Source organism: Furipterus horrens, unplaced genomic scaffold (genome assembly GCF_987537825.1).
Source record: "Furipterus horrens unplaced genomic scaffold, mFurHor1.1.pri manual_scaffold_6, whole genome shotgun sequence".
NCBI classification, from domain to species: Eukaryota; Metazoa; Chordata; class Mammalia; order Chiroptera; family Furipteridae; genus Furipterus; species Furipterus horrens.
The window spans coordinates 30794880-30817814 of NW_028327176.1; the positions used below are offsets into that span (position 1 = coordinate 30794880).

Consider the following 22935-nt stretch of genomic DNA (forward strand, 5'->3'; position numbering starts at 1 on the left):
ATATAATATTTTTCATCGTCATTTCATACCCTCCTCCCCACACCTCACTTGTAAGAATAGGCATTTATGAAGATGATATCTGGGAGAATTTAGCATTCTACATTATGGAGCTTGCTGGGAATTTTCATTACTACTGTACTAAGAAAAGTGGCCCTTTTACTTAGCATTTTAGCCTATGTCTTCTAAGATTTTAATAGAAAATTGAGGGTACCACAAAATGATGTTTTCTTTCCTCACAGAACTCAGTAACAACAATAAAAAGAATCACAAGTTCAAGTGGTTACCATGGTTATAGTCTGTCATGGTTATCAGTCTGTCACACCTCCATCCTTTAGGCTGTATCAGAGTCTTTCAAGATGAATTCTTTTTACTTCTTTTTTTAGGTGGGATAGGGCAATGTTAAAATATGTATCTTTATCAGGTTAAAAGGTGGTATCTTCATTCTAAAACTAATTTATCTTTACATTTTTTAGCTTATTGATTCTATTGTACAGTATTAGTGATATTTAAAATAGTTGATCTCTGACTGATTTCTTCTCCATGTTCTCAGTAGTTAGTATGTTTGGAGCAGGAAAGGACCTTAGATACCACCTAGTTCAGACATTATCACTCACATCATTTTCAAGTATCCTAAGAACCCAGTTTTACTTAGCTACTGGTTTACTTTGAGAGTTTTTAAAGTGTGTTTCATAACCTTTGTGTGTAAATCCAGAGCATGTGTGTGTATGATTGCATCAGTGATTTTTTATTTGAATATCAGATAACTTCATTTCTAATCTGGATTTTAATCAGTCTATAGGTGTAGGAAATTGAGAATCATTGTGAAAAGATATATGATGGTATAGCTACTTAGTGAAAATACTGGTATGTGCAACCAGTGGGTAGTTTGGCGGAATGTAGAAATGTAAGCCTGGCATTGACAGGATGATCAACTCTGGTTCCTTAATGATGGTGTGTGTATAAACCCAGCTGCCAAATTTCAAACAAAATCACTTTTGATACGATTATTTTTAGATATGCTCAAGTGTTCTGAAAACAGTTGGAAAAACGGGATAGTTAATAGAAAAGTGATAATTATTGAATATACAGTTATAAGTAACTATTTTTTCTGTAAAAATTTATTTTGTTAAATTCATCCAGGTTGGGTAATTCTTGAAGTACATTCAACAGCTTCTTAAACCTTTTCTTTATTTTTGCTTAGGCTTCTCCTGGTAATCTTTCTCAGTTTGAAGACATTCTTTTCGGTAACAATGATGCATCAGCTTCCATTGGTATTGTGGGTGTTAAAATGTCTACAGTTGATGGCCAAAGACAGGTTGGAGTTGGGTATGTTGACTCCATACAGAGGAAGCTAGGACTGTGTGAGTTCCCCGATAATGATCAGTTCTCCAACCTAGAGGCTCTCCTGATTCAGATTGGACCAAAGGAATGTGTTTTACCAGGAGGAGAGATTGCTGGAGACATGGGAAAACTGAGGCAGGTAAGGGAATTAGTCTAGTAATAGAGGAGAAACCAAGCCAGGGAAAGGCTGTAATTAACATGATGCTGTTTTATTTAAGGAAAAAAATAATTTAAAAGTAAAAATCTGTTGTATGTGATTGCAATAATGTTTTATTTTGAGGAATATCTTGGTTTTTATCTTCAACAGAAACTTTTTTTTTTTTTTTAAGAGGGAGGGAAAGGGAAGGAAAAAGAGAGGGAGAGATCCATCGATGAGTCACCTCTCACGCTCCCAACTAGGGACGTGGCTCGCAAACCTGCGCATGTGCCCTGACTGGGATTAAAACCGGTGACCTTTTGGTTTGTGTGCTGGCGCTTGACTTACTGAGCCATACCAGCAAGGGCAGAAACTGTCTTTAACAGGATTTTAAAATGAGCTGTTTCTTATTTAAGACTTGTTCTATTTCAGATCATTTCTCCTCTTCCCTTCCCTCCCTAAAGAGTTAAGAGAATGTGAGCCATAAAGAGTTGAAATCAAATCACAGTTGATAAAATGAATGCTTTTACAGATCAGGGGAAAAAGAAGATGATTTAGGGCCATTTAAAAAAACAAAACAATTTATTACTGTATGTAGCATGGATTTATCAAAAAGTAAGATGCAGTTCTTCAGGATTATTTTGAAAATTTGAACTTGGTTCTTTTAACAAAATTCTGACTGCCATTTTATATATGTATTGTTTATTAGATATTTCTTACGGGATCTTGTATTCCTCAAGGCTTCTTTTGTTTTGTGGGCTTCAAATACTGTAAGAACTGCGGGAGACATAGCAAATCTGTGATGGGCATTTTTAGCATAGATAATATCTAAACAACTTTTCAAGAGTATTCTGTTTGGAGTTTTTACCTTTGGGCTATTTTTTGAAAGCTTTGTGTGAAAATAATTTTAAATATCCATGAAAATTCAGTTTATAGATTTTTAAAAATATGTGTTAATACATATTATGTTTCACCAGTGTCTTGGTGTTGTGTGAGAATTTAAGGTCAGTTAATTTGTTAGCTGTTGTCACTTTATATTTGTCAATGCTATCGTTTTCTCTTTGTTGCTTTTCTCATAGTAATTTAAAATATTTCTTATAAAATAGGTAATCCAGAGAGGAGGGATTCTGATCACAGAAAGAAAAAGAACTGACTTTTCCACAAGAGATATTTATCAGGACCTTAACCGGTTGTTGAAAGGCAAAAAGGGAGAACAGGTGAATAGTGCCGTCTTGCCAGAAATGGAGAATCAGGTATGTAGATTACAAATGTGAATTTGTCTTAAATTATAATAGTGACTTTATTTTTTATTAAAAATACATTTTTTTAAATCCTCACCTGGGGACTTTTTTTACTGCTTTTTTTAGAGAGAGGGGAAGGAAGAGAGAGAAACATTGATTGGTTGGTTGCCTTCCATACATGCCCAGACCTAGGGTTGTATGCACTCAGTTCTGGGATCATATGCGCCCAGTTCTGGGATCGTATGCGCCCAGTTTTGGAATCGAACCCACAGCTGATGCATGTGCTCTGACTAGGAATCAAATCTACAACCTTTTGGTTGCAGAGCAAAGCTCCAACCAGCTGATCCCACCAGCCTCGGCAATAGTGACTTTCTAAGAAAGCTACTTCTGTCACATGTATTTCAAACCTAAACTGTGGATTACTGATATTAAGCTTTTTTTAATCTATGAAAGCTTGTGAAAAACTAAGGAAATGATTGGAAAAATTTAAACATGACCTTAAATATAATTCCATCATATTTACACAACATATATCCCTGGAACAAGGAAGAATTTCATTGGTTTTATGTGAAAGAGCCTGATTACTGTCACCTAAGTATGTGAGAAAGCTTATTGACTGGAGAGGGAAAAGACCTATGTAAGCTTTATAATACACAAGCTGTGGAATCTTTTATAAATTATTACACCTTTCTGAGAGGCAGTTTCATTATACGTTAAATATGGTTAAAAATAACCTGTCTTAAACATTGTTTTGGAGATTAGTATGCAATAAGGGTAAAAGTATACAGCGCAAAATAATTACATATTAATTGTTACATCTAAGCAGTTTGGCTCAAAAATTGGCACTGGTTATGTATGTTCAGTGGTAGGAATGAATATGCAAATAATGTGACTGGAATTTTCAGTAAAGTTTATCTTAGTCAACTCATCGAGGTGTTTGTATGGCTTAGGAAAGGTGTTTTTATGATAAAATATTGGAAGCTCTTTTATATTTAAATATGACAACAAACTATAATTTTCAAAGTAGATTCCAAACTAGAATGAACTGAGACTTATTATTACTGTCATGATTTTGCAGTGATAGCTTATCACATAACAGTTTGATCCTTAAAAACGAAATTTATCTTTTTTACTTTTTTTTGTGTGTGTGACATAATCAAAAGCCAATATGGATGAGCATTAATTTCAGTATGAGAGAAACTTATCTCCCTGTTGAAAATATGAAGAAGCACCCTGACCTGTGTGACTCAATTGATTGGGTGTTGTCCTGTAGAGTGGAAGGTCACCGGTTTGATTCTCAGGGCACATGCCTGGGTTGCTGGCCCAATCCCTGGTTGGGGAGAGTGTGAGAGGCAACTAACTGACCGATGTTTCTCTCACACATTGGTGTTTCTCTCCTCTCTTCTCCCTCCCTTCCCCTCTAAAAATGAAGACTTTTTAGGGATACTAGAAACTTTATCTGTGTCTCCTGGTGACATAGCAGGAGATGCTTGTGATAGCCTTATACATTTGTTACAGTTTGGCAAGGGCAGATAGATTACTATATTATCAGGAAAAATGTGTACATTTATAATGAATTTAGTATCAAGTATATTTTAATAAGTAGAATATGTCATTGGGCTCTCAGTTTGCTGTCCTGAACTTCTTATTTTATGTTCAGTGCAGGCATACCTTGGAGATATTGCAGGTTCAGTTCAGACCACCACACGAAGTGATAATCTCAATAAAATGATTCACAAATTTTTTGGTTTTCCAGTGCATATAAAAGTTATGTTTATACTATGCTGTAGTCTATTAAGTGCAATAGCATTATGTCTATAAAACAATGTACATACCTTAATTTAAAAATACTTTACTGCTAAAATGCTAACCATCATCTGAGCCTGCAGTGAGTTGTAATCTTTTTGTTGGTGAGGGTCTTGCTTCAGTATTGGTGGCTGCTAACTATAGCTGTGGCAATTTCTTAAAATAGCACAATGAAGTTCACCATATTGATTGACTTTTTCTTTCACGAACAATTTCTCTGTAGCATGCAATACTGTTCAATAGCATTTTACCCACAGTAAACTTCTTTCAAAATTGGAGTCGATTCTCTTAAACTCTGCCACTTTATTAACAAGTTTATTCTAAATCCTTTGTTGTCATTTCAGCAGTCTTCATAGCATCTTTACCAGAAGTAGATTCCATCTCAAGAAACCACTTTTTTGCTCATGCATAAGAAGCAGTTCCTCATCCGTTAAGTTTTATCATGAGATTGCAGCAATTCAGTCACATCTTCATTGCCCACTTTTAATTCTAGTTCTCTTGCTATTTACACCACACCTGTAGTTACTGCCTCCATTGAACTTTTTGAAGTCGGCCATGAGGGTTGGAATCAACTTATTATAAGCTCCTGTTAATATTGATATTTTCACCTCCCACGAACTACTTAATGATATCTAAAATAGTGAATCCTTTCCAGAGGCTTTCAATTTACTTTGCCCATATCCATCAGAGGAATCACTATTAATGGTAGCTTATAGCCTTATGAAAATATATTTCTTAAATAGTAAGACTTGAGAATCTAAAATACTCTTTGATCCATGGGCTACAGAATGGATGTTGTGTTAGTAGACACGAAAACAACATTCATTAATCTAGTCATCAGAGCTAATCTAATCTGTCAGAGCTCTTGGATGACCAGGTGCATTGTCAATGAGCAGTAATATTTTGAAACGAATTTTTTTTTCCCCTGAGCAGTAAGTATCAATAGTGAGTTTAAAATAATTCGTTATAGATGAGCTATCATCTCGTCTTTGTTTTTCCGTTTTTAGAGCACAGGAAGAGTGGATTCAGGATGCTTCTTAAAGGCCCTAGGATTTTCGGTGTGGTGGAGGAGCTTTGGCTTCAACTTAGTCACCAGCTGCATTAATCCCTAATAAGAGAGTCAGTTTGTCCTTGGAAGCTTTGAAGCCAGACATTGACATATCTCTAGCTATGAAACTCTTAAATGGGATCTTCTTCCAATATAAGGCTGTTTCATCTACACATTGAAAATCTGTTGTTTAGTGTAGTCACCTCATTAATCTTAGCTAGAAGATAATAATGTGTTTTGAAAACTTGCTGCACTTTCTACATCAGCACTTGTGGTTTCACCTTGCACTTTTATGTTTTATAGATGTCTTCTTTCCTTAAATCTCTGTTGGCTTCATATTTTTCTTCTGCAGCTTCTTTACCCCTCTCAGCCTTCTTAGAATTTTAAGAGAGTTAGGGCCTTGCTCTGGATTACACTTTGACTTAATGAAATGTGACTGGTTTGATCTTCTATCCAGACCACTAAAACTTGCTCCATATCTGCAAAAGGTCTTCACTTTTTATCATTCATGTGGTTTCTGGAGTAACATTTTAAATTTTCTTCAAGAACTTTTCCTTTGCATTCTCAAGTTGGCTTACCTGTTTGGTGCTAGAGGCCTGGCTTTCATCTTGTCTTGGCTTTCGACATGCCTTCCTCATTAAACTTAATCATTTCTAGCTTTTGATTTAAAGAGAGAGATGTGGGACTCTTCCTTTCACTTGAACACATAGAGGCTATGTAGGATTATTAATCAGCTTAATTTAAATTTTGTTGTATCTCAGGAAAGATGGAGGCCTGAGGCGGGAGAGAGACCAGAGGACCCACTGGTTCGTGGAGAGTCAGAACACACACAATAATTTAAACTTCTTATTCAAATATACATATAGGAAAGTGCATGAACTTTAGTAATTATGTCCATCCAGGCTAACTCTGGTTCTTACGTCTGACAGTGTAGGTTAGTTTGGCCTATTTTTGTAGTTTATATAAATGGAATCATTTTATTTATATATACGCATGCACACATATATTACTTGTATCTAGTTCCTTTTCAGTATTATGTTTATGAGATTTATCCATATTGTATGTAGTTGTAGATTGTATGTTATATTGTGGTATTCCTTAGGGTGAACATTAAACATGCCCTGTTGCGCTCTTAATGGGCATTTGAGTATTTTTTCTACTTTTGACTTTTATGAACAGTGCTGCTATTACTGTATATTGTCATTTTCTGAAAATCGTTTTCTGATGTTAAGAGATTTATTTATACCTTGATTTTTTTGGTTTGGATTAGGAAGAAACACCAAGGAAAATGATGTGTTCGGAATTTATTTTTATTTTGCCATTTGCCTTTAAAAAATCTCTAGAATTCTAGTTATAGCAATCTTTTATGTTGAATTCTTAATCTCAGGTTGCAGTTTCATCACTGTCTGCAGTTATCAAGTTTTTAGAACTTTTATCAGATGATTCAAACTTTGGACAGTTTGAACTGACTACTTTTGACTTCAGCCAGTACATGAAATTGGATATTGCAGCAGTCAGCGCTCTTAACCTTTTCCAGGTAAAAAATAATAATACATGGATTAAAAACATTGAATGGTAAAACTCATAGATATAGATAAAAGTATGATGATTACTGGAGGGAAAGGGGAGGCAGGGAGTATCAAAGAGGGGAAAGGGGTGGGATACATTGTGGTGGAAGCTTTGACTTGGGTTAGTGAACACACAATAGACTATACAGATGATTATTAAAAATGAAATTGTCTCAAAAAATAAAAACATGGAAATGGTTAATAAATGCTTCCTCTGATATGTCCTGAAAAGTCTTATTAAAGGAGCTTAAATATTTTGAAATATTATACTTAGATAAGTAGTTTTGAATTACTATGTTTTTCTAGTTGTAAGACACAAATAATTTTTCCAGGCTTTATGAATAATTTTTTATATTACTGCAGTTTTTAAGAATTACATTGTAATAAGTCTTATGTCTAAAACTGCAGTAATTATAAATTGGTTTTGGTTTAGGGGAATACACAGCAAAAAATACAGATTAACAGGTTGAAAATTTGACTTTAGAAAGAACGTGTGCAGATTTCTCACTTAATATTTGAAGAATATTAAATGTTCTTGTTCTCAATATTATTTTTCATGGCATAGTAAGATTTTCATTAATGAGCATGCCTTTCTTTTTAACTTTGTTTACTAGGGTTCTGTTGAAGATACCACTGGCTCTCAGTCTCTGGCTGCATTGCTGAATAAATGCAAAACTGCTCAAGGACAAAGACTGGTTAACCAGTGGATTAAACAGCCTCTCACAGACAAGAACAGAATAGAAGAGAGGTATGTTACTAGTGTATATACTTTTGTAAGCTTTGAGTAACATGCACTTACTCCATTTGATTATACCACTTTCTCGTGCAAATTTTGTACCTATATTGTAGTAACTTCACAGAGAGCTAAATTATAATAATAAAATAGTAATGGTTTAGATTGATTAATTGATTGATTTTGTCTTTTTCACTATAAAAGTAAAATTTTATTGGAAAGATGGTGTGGATAATGTTTCAGAGAACTTGGGTGACAGAATACATTGGTCAAAACATGGCTTTGCCACTTATTAGCTGTTATCTTGGGCAAGTTACTCAACCTCTGTGTCAGTTTCTTCACTTTTAAAATAACAGTGATGTCCTGACTGTGTGGTTCAGTTGTCTTGGCATTGTAGTGCAGAGTGAGAGGGCAGCAGTTCCTTTCCCGGTCAGGCACATTAGGTTGCGGGTTTGGTCCTGGGCTGTGGTGCGTGCGAGTGAGAGGCAACCAATCAATGTTTCACTTTCATTGATGTTTGTCTCCCTCTCTTCCCCTCTCTCTAAAAAATAAATACATATTTTTAAAATATAAATAAAAAGACAGTAATAACGTGCCAAATTCATATCGTTTTGAGGGCTAGGTGATTTAATATGTGCAAGGTACTCTGAACAAAGTCTGGCACACAGGAAGCACTTGATTATTTTAAAATGGACTGAGGTAGTCTAAATATATTTCAGATAATTTTTAAAATTGAGGAAATAAAAGAAAAAGTTGTATAACCCTGCTAGCCTAATATGATTAGCAATTTGAGTATATTTTATTTTTTGTTTTCAATATTAATTTTAAAACTTAAATGAAGTATAATATACATATATTCTAAGCATGCAACTTGATGGATTTGCACAAAGTGATAACATTGGAATAATAACACATAAGTCAAGAAACAACATAACTAGCATCCCAGAAACTCCCCTCAATTCTCCTGCTAGTTACCACCGCTCCTCACTCCAAGGGGAATCACTGTCCTTTTCATATCACAGATTAATTAGTTTTGCCTGTTTTTGAACTCTGTATAGAATCATTTTATATAGTCAATTCTTATGTTAGTTTTTTTTTTAACATATTTGTAATCCTAATAATTTTGTGCCCTGGTTTCCCCCCCACCCCCCGATTTTGCTTACATTATCATAAGTATTTTTTAGTGTCACTATTTTATCTTCATATTCAGAAGTACTATTTTTTTGACTGGATGCACTTTTATTTATGTTACCTTTTTCAATAATTAGGTTATTTCTAATGACTCTATTGTGTGCCTAGTGTTTTCCATTTGGCAATTAAGATATTGCCAAAATGGGTAAAAGTTTCAGTATTTTTAATGGCTTTGATGTTGTCAAATCTTTCAAGAATTGGTTGAATACCTACTGAATACTGATGGTATGCAAAAGCATAATGATCTCTTGACTGTTTTGGAAGATGCCAGGCAAACAACATAGTTGATCAGTATCGTAGGACACTGCAAATACAAAATTACCAAGCTAAATATTGATCCTATGGATTCCAAAATGCCTTACAATAAAAGATAACTCATGAGGTTAGCAAATTTTGGGCATACTGATTTTTATATATATGTAAAATTTTTTTTTTTTTTTTTTAGAGAAGGGGGAGGGAGAAAGAGAGAGAAACATCAATGCTCGAGAGATACATTGATCAATTGCCTCTCCCACACTTCCAAATGGCAGTCTGGCCTGCAACCCAGGCATGTGCCCTGACCAGGAATTGAACTGGAAACCCTTCGGTCTGAAGGCTGGCGCTTAGTCCACTGAGCCACACCAGCCAGGGTGGTATACTGATATTTTATTGAAAATGCAGATGTTGAAGTGCTAAGGCAACTTTGAAGCCAGGTTTGTTGAGGAAGAAGAGTGGGATTTAGGGCCCTGCTGGTGTGGCTCACATCCTGCAAAGTGAAATGTCGATAGTTTGATTCCCAGTCAGGGCACATGCCTGAGTTGCGGGTTCAGATTGGTCAGGGCACGTGCAAGAGGCAACTAATTAATGTTTTCTATCACATTGATGTTTCTCTTCCTCTCTTTTCTCTGTCCCTTCCCCTCTCTGTAAAAACAAATAAGAGTGGGATTTAGTGACTTAAAGAGAATGGGAAGGATTGGGTATTTGCAAGTAATTAAGGCAGTTTATAATTTTAAATTTTAATTGTTTTAGTAGGTAACTACATTTATATGTGTCAACATTCAGAACAGAGGATATACAGTGATCAATCTCCTACCCTGGTCTCCTAGCTCCCCAGGACCCTTTCCTCAGGGCCTCTGTGTTGTACAGCTCCAGGAACACAATCCTTACTGTACTTTGAATTGTTACCACTGTCCTGTATCCTTTCATGGAGAGTCTGTGGTTAAACAAGCAAAATTATATGTCTGTTCTCTCATCTTGGTACTTCTAAAATTGTAATGTAAAAATGGCATTGTCATGGAAGCAGTTAGCAGAGCAATCATTTAAAAATGTCTGTAGCCAGAAAATAAACTGACACTGTAATTAATTTTGAAATGGCATACTGAATAGACTTGTGAAACTAGCAATTTATTAGGCTTTTAATGATATGCAAACCAAAGATTGAGGGGGCTGAGTATATTGCCTTATACCGTGTATTATAGAAGCTTTTTCCCTTTCCTTGGTGTTTTATTTCTTAATACTCTTATTAGAACTTTATGTTCTTGAACAGGGCTGATTATATATGATTCATATTCTGGTCAGTTTGAGAGGAAATGGTGATAAGATACTTGAAACAGGGAAAAAGCATAGGAAGATTCTTGATCAGAAGTATCTTCTCTGCATTATTACCATTCACCTGAGAGTGGCCCAAGAATTAGGAATTTTAGGAACAGAAGAGAAAAAGGTGAAGGGGCAGGTCAGCCAGCATCAGGGTTCATCCTTTCTTTACCCTTTATGCCTCAGGAATTTCTTGTGATCCTTAGGACTCAGCCTTTTCTCAAACTGCTGTGTGTGTAAGAATCTCTTGAGAAGTTCATTGAAATTTTTATAGAATTCCCCCATCCCCATCAGGGATTCTGTGATATTATCTACAAGGAATTTAAATATATATATTTTTTATTTATTTACTTTTAGAGAGAGGGACAGGGAGGGAGAATGAAAAGGAGAGCAACATCCATGTGTGAGAGAAACATGGATCGGTGTTGCCTCTCTCCACCCCTAACTGGGGACCTGGCCTGCAACCCAGGCACGTGCCCTGACTGGGAATTGAACCATCAACCTTTCTGTTTGCAGGCTGGTGCTCAATTCACTGAGCCACACCAGCCAGGGCTCCAAGTAATTTTGATGCTGGTGATCTTGGACCAAACTTGGAAAAGTGCAAGTAGAGCCAGAGGCTTAGCAATGAAGGCCCAATTTGCTTTATTGGATTTTGTGACTTGGCTGCATCTGTTTTTTTTTGGTTTTTTTTTTTTTAAATCTAGAGTACGTGCAATAGAAATTTTTTCCAGAGCAATAAGTGCCTTGAGTTATTCTCAGTGGTTGTTTATATCCCCAGTGACTGGTTCATAATACAAGCTTGGAAGCAGATTATTTTCCCAGTAATTTAGCATTTGCCACAAAAAATATATCTACTGCCAGCTACCTAGATATCTTGACATCCTATAGAGTTTCAGTTATTTTTATCTTTATTTTCATCTTTTAAAAAGTGAATTTTTATTTAGGTTCCTTTAAACCAGTGGTACCTGGGGCAGTTTTTCCCTCCAGGGGACATTTGGCAGTTACTAGAGAAATTTTAGTGTGTAGAAGACCGGGATGCTGTATAACACCACATAACAGCCACAGCCCCTTACAACAAGGAATGTCAGTATTGCTGAGGCTGAGAAATCCTTTAAATATATGAGGTCTGTCTAGAAGGTATCCAGCCATGTAATATGAAAAACAGAGTCATTTATTGAAGAAGATACAAGGTACATTGTACATAGGACAATGACGCCTCAGTCCCCTTCAAAGTAGGCACCTTGGGACCTCACACAGTACCAGTCGCCATCAGTTAGTTGCCCTGTTGTATTTTCCTGAACCTCATTGATGGCCTGAATTCTCTTCCCTTTCAAAGGCGATTTTAGTCTTGGGAAAAGCCAGAAGTCGCAAGGCATTAAATCTGGGCTGTAGGGGGGTTGAGTCACCTGGATAATTAGATGTTTCACAAAAAAACTCTGCATGGGTTGCATTGTTTTGCAGAAGCTGTCAATCGCCAGTTGCCCATAGCTGCAGCCTCCTGAATCATCTGGATAGTTTCTGTGAAGGAATGTTCAAGCTTAACACAAAATTTGATGCAGATTCATTACTCACTCAGTCATTTTGAATGTGATGGCCACACAGTACACATGCTCACTCAAGAGCATCTACCACCCCCACCACTGACTAGTACAATGATGTCATCATTGCTCACGCATGTGCATCCAGTCCATTCTCCTTGGCTGCCAGGTTACATTGATGTTGGGCAAGCCATTCTTGTTACAGTATGTTAACAATGGCTGGACTTTTTCCGGACAGATGCCATGTGCAGTCATTATGTAACTGCTCTAGGGGCAGCATATTTTTCCTTCATGTAGTATATTGAATAAACATTTTGATTATGCAGGAATTGTAAATGCTGAGGGAGAGACCAGTAAATAGTTAAGATACTTAGAAAGCTAAGTATTTCCTTATGCTGATCCTGTGTAACCCCCTGCAAGTTAATCTACTGTTTATATAGTTTACAAGTGTAAGGAAAAGGATGCTCATCTGATAGATGGCCTTCTGGTCTTTGGTTAGTTGCTATGCCGTGGCCATTATCTCTACCTTTGATTGTTAAAATTTACCTTTCAGCTATTACCTTTAGTTGGACTTAGAACATTTTTTTCTTTTTTTAACTGCAATCTGTGCCCCAGTAATGGGTTGTGAAATTAGTGTAGTGGGTGAAAATCAGCATTTTAAAAAAGTCAAATATGTAAGAGAAATAACACTGCATCATATATAGTAACTGTTGTTTTGTGACACTTGGTTTATACTTTATATTTTGTAGGGAATGAAAATAATTTTTACTACTATCATCCTAGGTTATCTGCCTGGGGACCTTTATACTGGACTGACAAAAGACAGATTAACAAGAGGAGAGCAAGTTTATATTTAAACATGGGAACACTCAGAGATGAGTAACAGGAGGGTTGGTTAGAACTTGGGCTTATGTAACATTTTAGCAAAGGAACAAAGAGATGTGACAAGACTGATTTTCTAAGGCTACAATTCGTGGCAAGGCAAATATTTGGGATACTAGATAGTAAAGTTTATGTAGGTTCCCCTGGTCCCATTTTCAGGCTGATAAGGGTCTAAAGTTGTTTAGATGATTAACTTTTGTCCTTCCTGGTAAAGAAGGAGGAGGGGAGGACCCTTTATAAATTTATGTCCTGTTTTTATGAAAACAAGGAGAAGATAGCCTTTGTTTTTTCTGCTGCTTATTTGTTTTCAGATCACAATAGTTCTTACGTCAAAGTGTCAAATTTTGAGGTGGCATATTCTGCCCTCTGCAATATCTATGCATGCATGTGCTGGGTCATGATGTAAAAACAATTCTTGCTGTGGATTACAGTGAAAACAAAAGGGTGGGTGAGCCACTATTCTAATAAATTGCAAGAGCAGTATGAGCTGCATGTTTCACAGTTCTTGAAACATGCTAAGATTTAATTTATGGACTTGAGAAATCAACAGACTTATTTCAGTTAAAATTAGAAATTTTTGTCTTTGTAGTGTCCGATAATTTTAGAATTCATTTTGAAAATTTATAGCTCTGGCTGGTGTGACTCAGTGGATTCAGCACCGGCCTGTGAACCGAAAGGTCATCAGTTCGATTCCCATTCAAAGCACATGCCTGGATTGCGAGCCAGGTTCAGTGTTGGGGGCGTGTGAGAGGCAACCAACTGATGTTTCTCTCACACATTGATGTTTCTCTCCCTCTCTTTCTCCTTCGCTTCCCTTCTCTAAAAATAAATAAATAAATAAAGAGAAAATTTATAAGGTCTTCTGATTGATTAAATGTTGGATTTGGCAACATTTTTAAAATTGTAATTCTTTCATTAAAGAAGATTGTTAACATATGCAGTAGTGTTGGTAACAATAATGTCCCAATAATGAAATTCTTCTATTTAAGGAACATCAGTTTGATGAAAGTTAAACAAAGATGGGTATATTTTATTATTTTGTACCATTCAACTAAACATTAATTTGGTTAACAACTAATTAGAAACTGCTTATAGTACAGTGTTAACGGAGCTTTCCATCCTTCATAAAAAGCTAACATTTCAGAACAGATTTAAGATCCTTACCTGGAGGTTTTTTTTAGTTCATTTAGTTAAGACTTATGTACCTAGTTGACAAATTTTAATTCTGTAGTAAATATTTAATTCTAGTGTAATTTATTGCAGATTAAATTTAGTGGAAGCTTTTGTGGAAGATGGAGAATTGAGACAGAATTTACAAGAAGATTTACTTCGTCGATTCCCAGATCTTAACCGACTTGCCAGGAAACTTCAAAGACAAGCAGCAAACTTACAAGATTGTTACCGACTCTATCAGGGTATAAATCAACTCCCTAATGTTATACAGGCTCTGGAAAAATATGAAGGTAACAAAATGATTCTGTTTTTATTTTCCTTCACTCTTGATATACTTAGTGAATGTGCTGTCCTTATAATAGCAAGTGTGACTGGTGACTCACTATGTTTTTCTAATAACAGGTTTGTTTGTATTGCTCTATAGCTTATCGCAGAATTCATGAGACAACTTAGAATATTTGCTTTTTAGTTTTTTTTTTTTTAGATTTTATTTATTTTTTAGAGAGAGGGGAAGGGAGGGAGTAAGAGGGAGAGAAACATTAATGTGAGAAAGAAACATTGATTGGTTGCCTCTCACACAAGTCCCAATCAGGGACTGAACCTGCAGCCCAGGCATGTGCCCTGACAGGGAATTGAACTGGCAACCTTCCGCTTTGTGGGATGTGCCGAATCAACTGACCCCACTGGTTAGGGCAGAACTTTTTTAGGGTTACTGAGTTTATTAATAGGCCTATTGCACCAACAGTGGCAGTTGAACAGGGTTCAGTTGCTAAATAATACTCATAGGGCCCAAAACCAGAGTGCTTACAAATTCGCAGTTTGCTAAAGGAAAAGGATACAATCTAACAGCAGCACTAAAGTAAAGACATGCATTACAGCTGAAGGCTGTCACAGCCATGGGGCCAGAGAGGTCATGTGCAGGTTCCTAGTGTCCTTCTCTGAAAGGTCTGTGGTGAGGTGCACTTCCTTTCTTAGACCAGGGACCACCAATGTGTGCAAGGCACCTTGGAACCAGAGAGCCTAAAACAGAGTCTTGGCTGGGCTTATTAATATTTCTTTTATTGGCCTGTTGGGCATATTCCTGTCCTGTAGCTAGTTTATCCAGCAGAGCCCTCTGGGGTGCTCACTGGCACCAGGTACAAGTCATCAGTCACAGTAAACTGCCGACAAGCAGGGGAGCCAGGCTGCCCTCAACCCCAGTTTCTCCGTGCTTCTCCAGGGGAAGGATAAAGATTACCCAAGAAATATGCAAAGCAGAATTTCTTATCCCCTTTTGGGGGGTAAGCAGCAGGCAAAAAACAGAATATGATCCAACAGTTCCACTTCCGGGTATATATCTAAGGAAATGAAAACACCTGTTGCATGTGTGTGACCTACCACATTTGATGAGAGCTTTGCAGCAGTTCAGCGACCCGTGTGCAGATATTTGAAGTCACTCAGCCTAGAAAATATTAGAGGAGAAAGACTTCAGGTGTTGTGCTGCTAAGAGCTGTTCTTTTTTTATAACCTGAACATTGGAGACTCCCTGTGCACCCTGGTTATTAGGAATCTGACTGACCTGTCTTGAATTTTTTTAAAAAACAACAGAATGACATTTTGCAGAGTTCAGTGTAGCTCCTTAGCCTACTACTGATGTCGTGGAGAAAGCCAAAAGTAGGGCTAATTTATGAAGAAAATAAATCAAATGCACTCTTTAAAGGCAAAGTCATGACTTAAGAGTTGTAAAAATATATTAGTTTATTGCTAGAAATTGGATATGTTCTCTTGATATATCTTGTGATGTTTTTGGTTTTTTATTAACTCTAGGTTTAGTGATATTTTTGTTATTCCTGAAAAAAGTAAAATAAATGCAGACAGCAGAGGGCAGCAACAGTGTAGAAAGTCCATTTGCACTGAGTGCTAAAAGCTTGACTGAATCATCTTTCTCTTGTCAGAAACAGCTATTTGAAAAATACATTTGCCCTCCATTATTCCTCATTTCTCTTAAAATTAAAAGGTTGATGTAAAACCTAAAATAATGGTGTTATGTAATTAGGACACGTTTCTGATAATGCTTAAAACAACTCTTTTTGAGTATGCAAATTATTTTATTGGTGAATTTTATTGTAACAGTTTTCATGCTGAGGTACATAACTTTCTTATTCCTATATCCAATGAGTCATCTGTTGCTGTTTAATATACTTCTTAAATACCTCACGTTTGCTATTTTTTTTCTCCTTTGGTCTCTGCATCCTTCTCAATGAACTCATAGTTATCTTTTATTTTTTGTATATTTTATTGATTATATTGTTACAATAGTTCCAATCTTCCCCTCCTCGCGCCCCTCTGTCCAGCACCAGTCCTCCCCCAGCACCCCCCGCATAGTTACCTTTCTTACTAGCACATTTGATCGTGTCAGATTCCCCTATCAGATCAGAACACTTCTGTTTCCCATAACCTACAGGAAAAAGTCCCTGTTTCTTCACATAGCCTGGCTGCTGCTTCCTGTTCAGCTTCCCCTCAGTGTCGCCTCCCCGCACTTCTTCACTTAGACACTCTGCTTCGGTACAGCAGTTTCAGTCTCCAGACACGCTATGTATGCCCTTTTATGTTTTTGTGCATGTTTTTTCCATCTTAAATGTGCTTTACTACCATGTCCACATGATGAACCCCTACTAATATTTTCAGGATTGGGCTCAGATGTTATCCCTTCTGTGAAGCCTCCCCTGGTCTTAGAACTGGAAGTTTCTTTACCTGGTTTTCATAGCACCTTGTGCATTTATCATCATTGCTTTTTTTAACCGTAAATAACATAGTAAGTTAATCTAATAAACACATTTTTTACTTGATTGCTGAGTTTCCTTCTAAGTGAAAGATAAGAATATATAAGCAATTTATTTGGCATTTCTGGAAAGTAATCTGCTTTACTAATTTAACATTTAAAATTTGTTTTTATTGATTGATTGATTTTGGGGAGAGAGAGGAAGGGAAAGAGAAACACTGATTTGTTGTTCCACTTATTTTTGCATTCATTGGTTTCTTCCTGTACGTACCCTGACTGGAGATCAAACCCAGAACCTTGGGGAATCAGGGCGATGCTCTAACCCACTGAGCTACTGGGCCAGGCTAATTTAGTACTTTTTAAACTTTAGCCTATGAAGCTGCTATTTTAAGATTTGGTTGAATTTTATATTTTGGGGATATTTTTTAAATTTTCTTATTTATCAGTTTATAATAACGTAAAATTCTTTGTAGGTAATTATCATACAGTTTAGAGATCCTCATTAATATTTTGGTATATATTTTTAAACAGCCCCTGGCTGGTTTGGCTCAGTGGATTGAGCGTCGGCCTGCGAGCTAAGTGTCGCTGGTTCGATCTTCCAGTCAGGGCACATCAGAGAAGGAAAACTCTGACTCCAAAAAACCTCCGCTGCCTTGCGGCATACCTCTTCAGGGGAAAGGCTAAGGGAGTAAACCCCGACAGAAAATCCGGAGCCGGAGTCCCTAAGGCGGTTTGACGTTGTAGTCAACACCGGCAACTCCTGCGGCGCACCTGAAGCCAAGCTGTATTGACTCCGTCTTTCCCTTGGACCCTTCAGCTGCGAAGAGAGGGGGGGTCTGCTGCATGGGCAACAGCAGACCCTCCATATCACCCTGCCCAGGCTCTGTAGCTTCAGCTTCACTGGAGAGGACACTCCAGCGTCATCGCAAGATGTCGATTCAACACGGGAGGAGACAGATACCGTGTCACTCCCGAGTCGGACTGCACAGCCATTCTCGGCGGTGCAGATAGACTCTTAAGAAGCTACACCATCGTCTCTCGAGATGGACGGCTGCCGACGATTTTTAAACAAAATTATATAAAGTCAATTCTGCTATAACTTGTTTTGAAAGCATAGATTTGTCCCAATATGGCTGATATATTAGGGATCACTTTGAGCATAATGTGACTTTTGCATTGCTGATGGACAATTTTGTCTGTGGGAAATAGACAGTAGAGGTTAAATAGAGGTAAAAGTGGAAAATTGCACCCAGCTGAACTGAGCAATATAGGAATACACAAAACACGCAGAGACACACAGGCATGTATACAACTTAGACGTCTGCCAGTGGCCTCAGTTCATGAGCTGCCCTCATTCGTATTTGTTATTATAACTTTACACCCCATTTTAGTCAACTTACCATTTTCAAGGTAGCTTACAACCTACAGTCCTTCAGAAATCCACCTCCACAAGTGAGCCTCAGGTTTTTCAGAAGGTAAAGAGTGGTATTTCTTACAGTATTTATGCATTTCTTAACCATTTAGTTTAATGTGTAAAACTGCAATTGTTTTTATTGGGATCTTATCTTTTTTTTTTTTTTTTAATTGTGTCACTGTTGAAGTTTCTGAATGTTGTGACCTATCCCTATTTTTCTCATGAACTCTGGTATTTATTGTATAATTTTGCATAATGCTATGGGTTTTAAGGATACATATATTGCATTATAACAGAATTGGCTAGATGCAGAAATGTAATAAAGTGTATTGGTGGGATAAACATGTATGTGGTATTAATTGTCAGTTGCCATAATTAACCTCTATTGTTTGATATTATATTAGATATTTCAAAAGACCAGTTGCCTCTTGCATGCCCCCAACTCGGGTGTGGGGGATGGGGAAGGAACTGGCCTGCAACCCAGGCACGCGCTCTGACCAGAATCAAACCAGGGACCTTTAGGTTCACAGACCGGCGGCACTCAGTCCACTGAGCCACACCAGCCCGTGCTGTTGTTATTTTAAAGTTATGGGAGATTACTATGCAGAAACTTACTTTTTAAAAAACAGGTTTGTGTGCCTCCCTGGCATTTTGATTTTGTTTTTTTCTGTTAATAAATTCCTGAAACTAGATTTCTTTGGCCATGCTATGCAGTTTTTCTTTTAGTAATAGTAATGTAAAAGTGCCAGCACCCAGTTTAACTCTAGAAGTTTAACCACTGTTGAGTTTTAAAAAATCTTTTTGGACTTTTTCCCTCTGGTCTGCATTTTTGTGGCAAATAATTAAATATTGACTAATTACTTTTTTAGGAAGGTTGTATTAATTAACTGTTCCAGTCATAAGGTTTACAGGAAAATTTCTTCACACCCTCACCAAATTTACTATTTGCTTTTGTTATGGTGATTAGTAAGTTAATTGGAAATGTTTAGTGGGATCTGGGTACAAGGTTATTTGAATGGAGTGAGAAACATGGATAATGTGACTGTTGACCCACAAATATAAAGTAGTGGGAAAACTTTTATTAGCAAAGAAAGATTGAAGATAGTGAAGGTGATAATCTAAATAGTAATGGAAAGAGAAAAAAGAAGACATTTAAATTATGCTCTATCAAAAAATGAGATGAGAACATTGCTGTAAGAAGTGATGGGTGAGAGGAGGAAAAAATAATTTACAAAATTGGGACTGACACCAGTTTAAAATGATACTCATAAATAATCACTGGAATCAGAAGAAAAGAGCATAGAAAAGTACTGCTTTGTCAGAATGCCAATAGCAATAGGAAAAAAGTATTACTGAGAAAACATTATTTGCAAATGGGGGGATCAGATTAAGTGGTTGTGCATTAAAGGGATGATGTGACCAGAGAGTCTGAGAAGAGGAAGTGAGTAAAGGAAGAGAGCAAGAGCAATGAGGAAGGAGAGCAGATCAATACATACAATAGTAGCAAAGGAAAAACAGAGATAGCCTTGTGTTGAAGGTCATTATTGGAGTGACTGAATTGTTTGGTATTTTTATCATGATTCACCTGAATGTCTGTTTGTTACTAGATCCAGTTTCATATTTGTGTGAATATTGTGAATACTGTAAACTCTCATTAATAGTATCTTACCATCCTTCTTTCCCATGGATTTTTAAATCCATTTTATAAATATATTAAAGGGGTCAGATAAAGTTGAATTATATTTAATAGACTGTCTAGATTAGAATTAATATTACAAAGAATTTATGTAAAATTAGTTAAGGGAATGTGAGCAATAGAATAAATTATATTTGATAATTGAAACTCAGGTCCTTTTATTACCCATTGTTAAAATATTTAATAGAATAAAAAATGCTGATATTAATTTTATAATTAATTTAGACTTCAGCTTGATTTTTCTCAGTCATATAGACTGTTTAGGAAGTCAGATTTAACAGATCGGTGACTATTACCAGGCCTTGGATCTGAGGAGGTTGGTGTCGGGAGGTAACAGGTACCCCATATCTGCTATTTACAGCTATCCTATAGCTTATTTTGATTTTAGTGTTAATTGCTCATTTAACTTAATGGAAAGTCTTAGTGTCTTATTCTTAATTATTTTGCCAGGCACTTCCAGTTACTTCTCAGTGATTTTAAATAAAATGTAAATGATTTGAGAGAGGACAGTTACGAGTAATTTAAGTGTAGTTAAGCCAGTTTACTTAGCAACCTCAGCATTGCCAGACACAAGTCTAAGGAACGCTTGTTTGAGGTAGGAGTTTGGGGGCCTGTGGCATAGTTGGTGGCTGCCTGTTAGATAAGACCCCAGGCATTGCAGGACAGATGCCTAAAGGGGCCCAGCAGGTTACAGATAAATAAAACAGAATGGTGGGCTAATCCTCTGATGAGCTAAGGACTCATGATCTGATCTGATCAGAGTGGACTGCTGCTGGTTAGACCATCTAAGTATTGTTGTGTGGGAATTCTGACCAAGGATTTCCTGGATGGTCCTGTGTGTCAGTGTCTAATTAAAGAATTCATCTCTAAACTCTCCTTTTAGAATTCTCCTACCTCAGTAAATGGCCCTATCACCTACCCAGTGGCCTGAGTCCAGTGAATCAGCTTGTGACTCCTTTCCTGTTCCTCATTGCATTCACTTAATCACCGATTCCTATTGATACCACATCATAAGTATTCTTCACCTCGGATGCCTCCTCACCCCCACTGCCAACACTTCAGTCTCAGCTGTAATCAACCTGAACCACCTTCAGCCTCCTGTTGCTATTGCTGTCCTTTGTCTTGGCTCCTGCTAACTCATTATCTTTGCTCCAATCAACTGTCTTTCTCAAATGTAAATGTAAATAGAAACATGTCATTAATCTGCTTTAAACCCTTAAACCCTTCAGTATTTTTGTTTGTTTGCTTTACTGCCTTTAGGATTAAAGTCTAAACTAAACTAGCTAACAGCCTCCTCATAAATTGTCGCCTCTCCTGTCTCTATCCTTTCCCTCACCCTCCTACTCATTGCTGGTGTTTCTCTGACTTTTTTGGCCACAACTGACAATAAGCAATTTTTATTAGAACCTACTGAGATAAAAACAGCATTTTCAAGAACCAATCAGAGAAGCTTCATTCTTACTAATCAGGGCAGTCCTTTTGGACCAGTGAACCGGTGAGGAGGTGGAGTTCTCATTTGCGAGGGGACAGGGACCAGGCAGGGACTTAATCCTTGTAAGTCAGCTCCCTCTGGCTGGGAGAGTGCACTTTCCCGTCCTCTGTAGGTTGAGTTTCCCTGACTGGACCTGAAACAACCAAAGATGAAACCAAAAGATATCTCGAAACCCCAAAGATGTCTTGCCAGAGCAGAGCAGAGTAGGTCAGTGTGGAGAGCAAAGCTGTCTAGCCATACAGGGGCCTAGCCCCAGAGCTGCCTCGCAGCAGTGCTGTTCCATAGCCGTGCTACTTCGTAACTGAACTGGTAACACTAAACACTGTTGAGCTGTTCCACAGCCGTGCTGCCTCCCAGTTGAGCTGTCTGCACTGAATAAAGTTTCCTTCACTGCACCCCAAATTGGGGATTCCTTGTGGTGTTGAATTGGCAGCAGCCACTGCTGGTTGACAAGTAGCGCTAAGCCAGAAGCAAAAGGAAATCTTCATTCAGAGGATGCTTTGAAAATAAATAACCTGCCTTTAAAAAGACTAGATTTTTGCTCCCTAATGTAGATGCATTCTTTAATAGTTGTGCTAATAATACAGTATACTTCTAAGTAAAAAAAAAAATACATTTGCATTGTGACTCAGTGCATACCCATGGGTGTGTGTGTACACGTGTGCATAGTGTATATATAAAAACAAATAATTACATAATAAATTGTATAAAACTGAAACAACAAACAACGCTACTCTACTTTGACACTTAATATTATTGAAAAATGCTAATGCTTACTAAATTAATATTTACTAAGGTCTGTGCTTTGAAAAAAATTATGTTTTTTGCATTAGTCCAAATGAACTTAACATCCACCAGATATCACATACACTTACACTTCTCCAGGCCTTTGTACATGCTGTTCCTTTACACGTGGACATCTATCCCTTCCTGTCCTACCTGGTTTTGTCCTCATCTTTGAATTTCACTTTAAAAGTCATTTCGCTGAGAAAGCTTATCTTGTCCCTCCCTACATTAAGTATAGTCCTGCCTTGGTTATGTGTTTCCAAAGCACCTTGTGTTTCCCTGTTACTATCTTTGCCACCCTTCTTTGTAATTAGTTGTTTGATGGCTCTGTTATCTCTTCTCCACCCCTACCACGCCCCTAAGATGTACAGCATGTGCATGAGGAATGAGTATTCCAGCCCAATTCTTGACAGGTAGTAGGCACTCAGTAACTTCTTTTGGGAGAATGAGAAGGTACTACTTAATCTAAGGGGGAGATTGTTAACACGTGAGAGGGGAAAGTGAAAATTAATCAATATAAAAATGGTTGTGCCAGGTTTTCAAGGTGCTTTGTCTTT

The 22935-nt window shown here is 37.1% G+C and overlaps 1 protein-coding gene across 1 annotated transcript in view; it reads left to right on the forward strand.

Annotated features, from left to right (window-relative positions):
* MSH2 (mutS homolog 2) overlaps positions 1 to 22935 on the forward strand; it is a 60012-nt gene that overhangs the window by 10308 nt on the left and 26769 nt on the right. The window contains exons 3-7 of the mRNA XM_090280244.1: positions 1202 to 1480; positions 2584 to 2730; positions 6960 to 7109; positions 7755 to 7888; positions 14320 to 14519. Of these exons, the coding sequence (XP_090136370.1) occupies positions 1202 to 1480; positions 2584 to 2730; positions 6960 to 7109; positions 7755 to 7888; positions 14320 to 14519 (910 nt within the window). The remainder of the gene's footprint in view (positions 1 to 1201; positions 1481 to 2583; positions 2731 to 6959; positions 7110 to 7754; positions 7889 to 14319; positions 14520 to 22935) is intronic.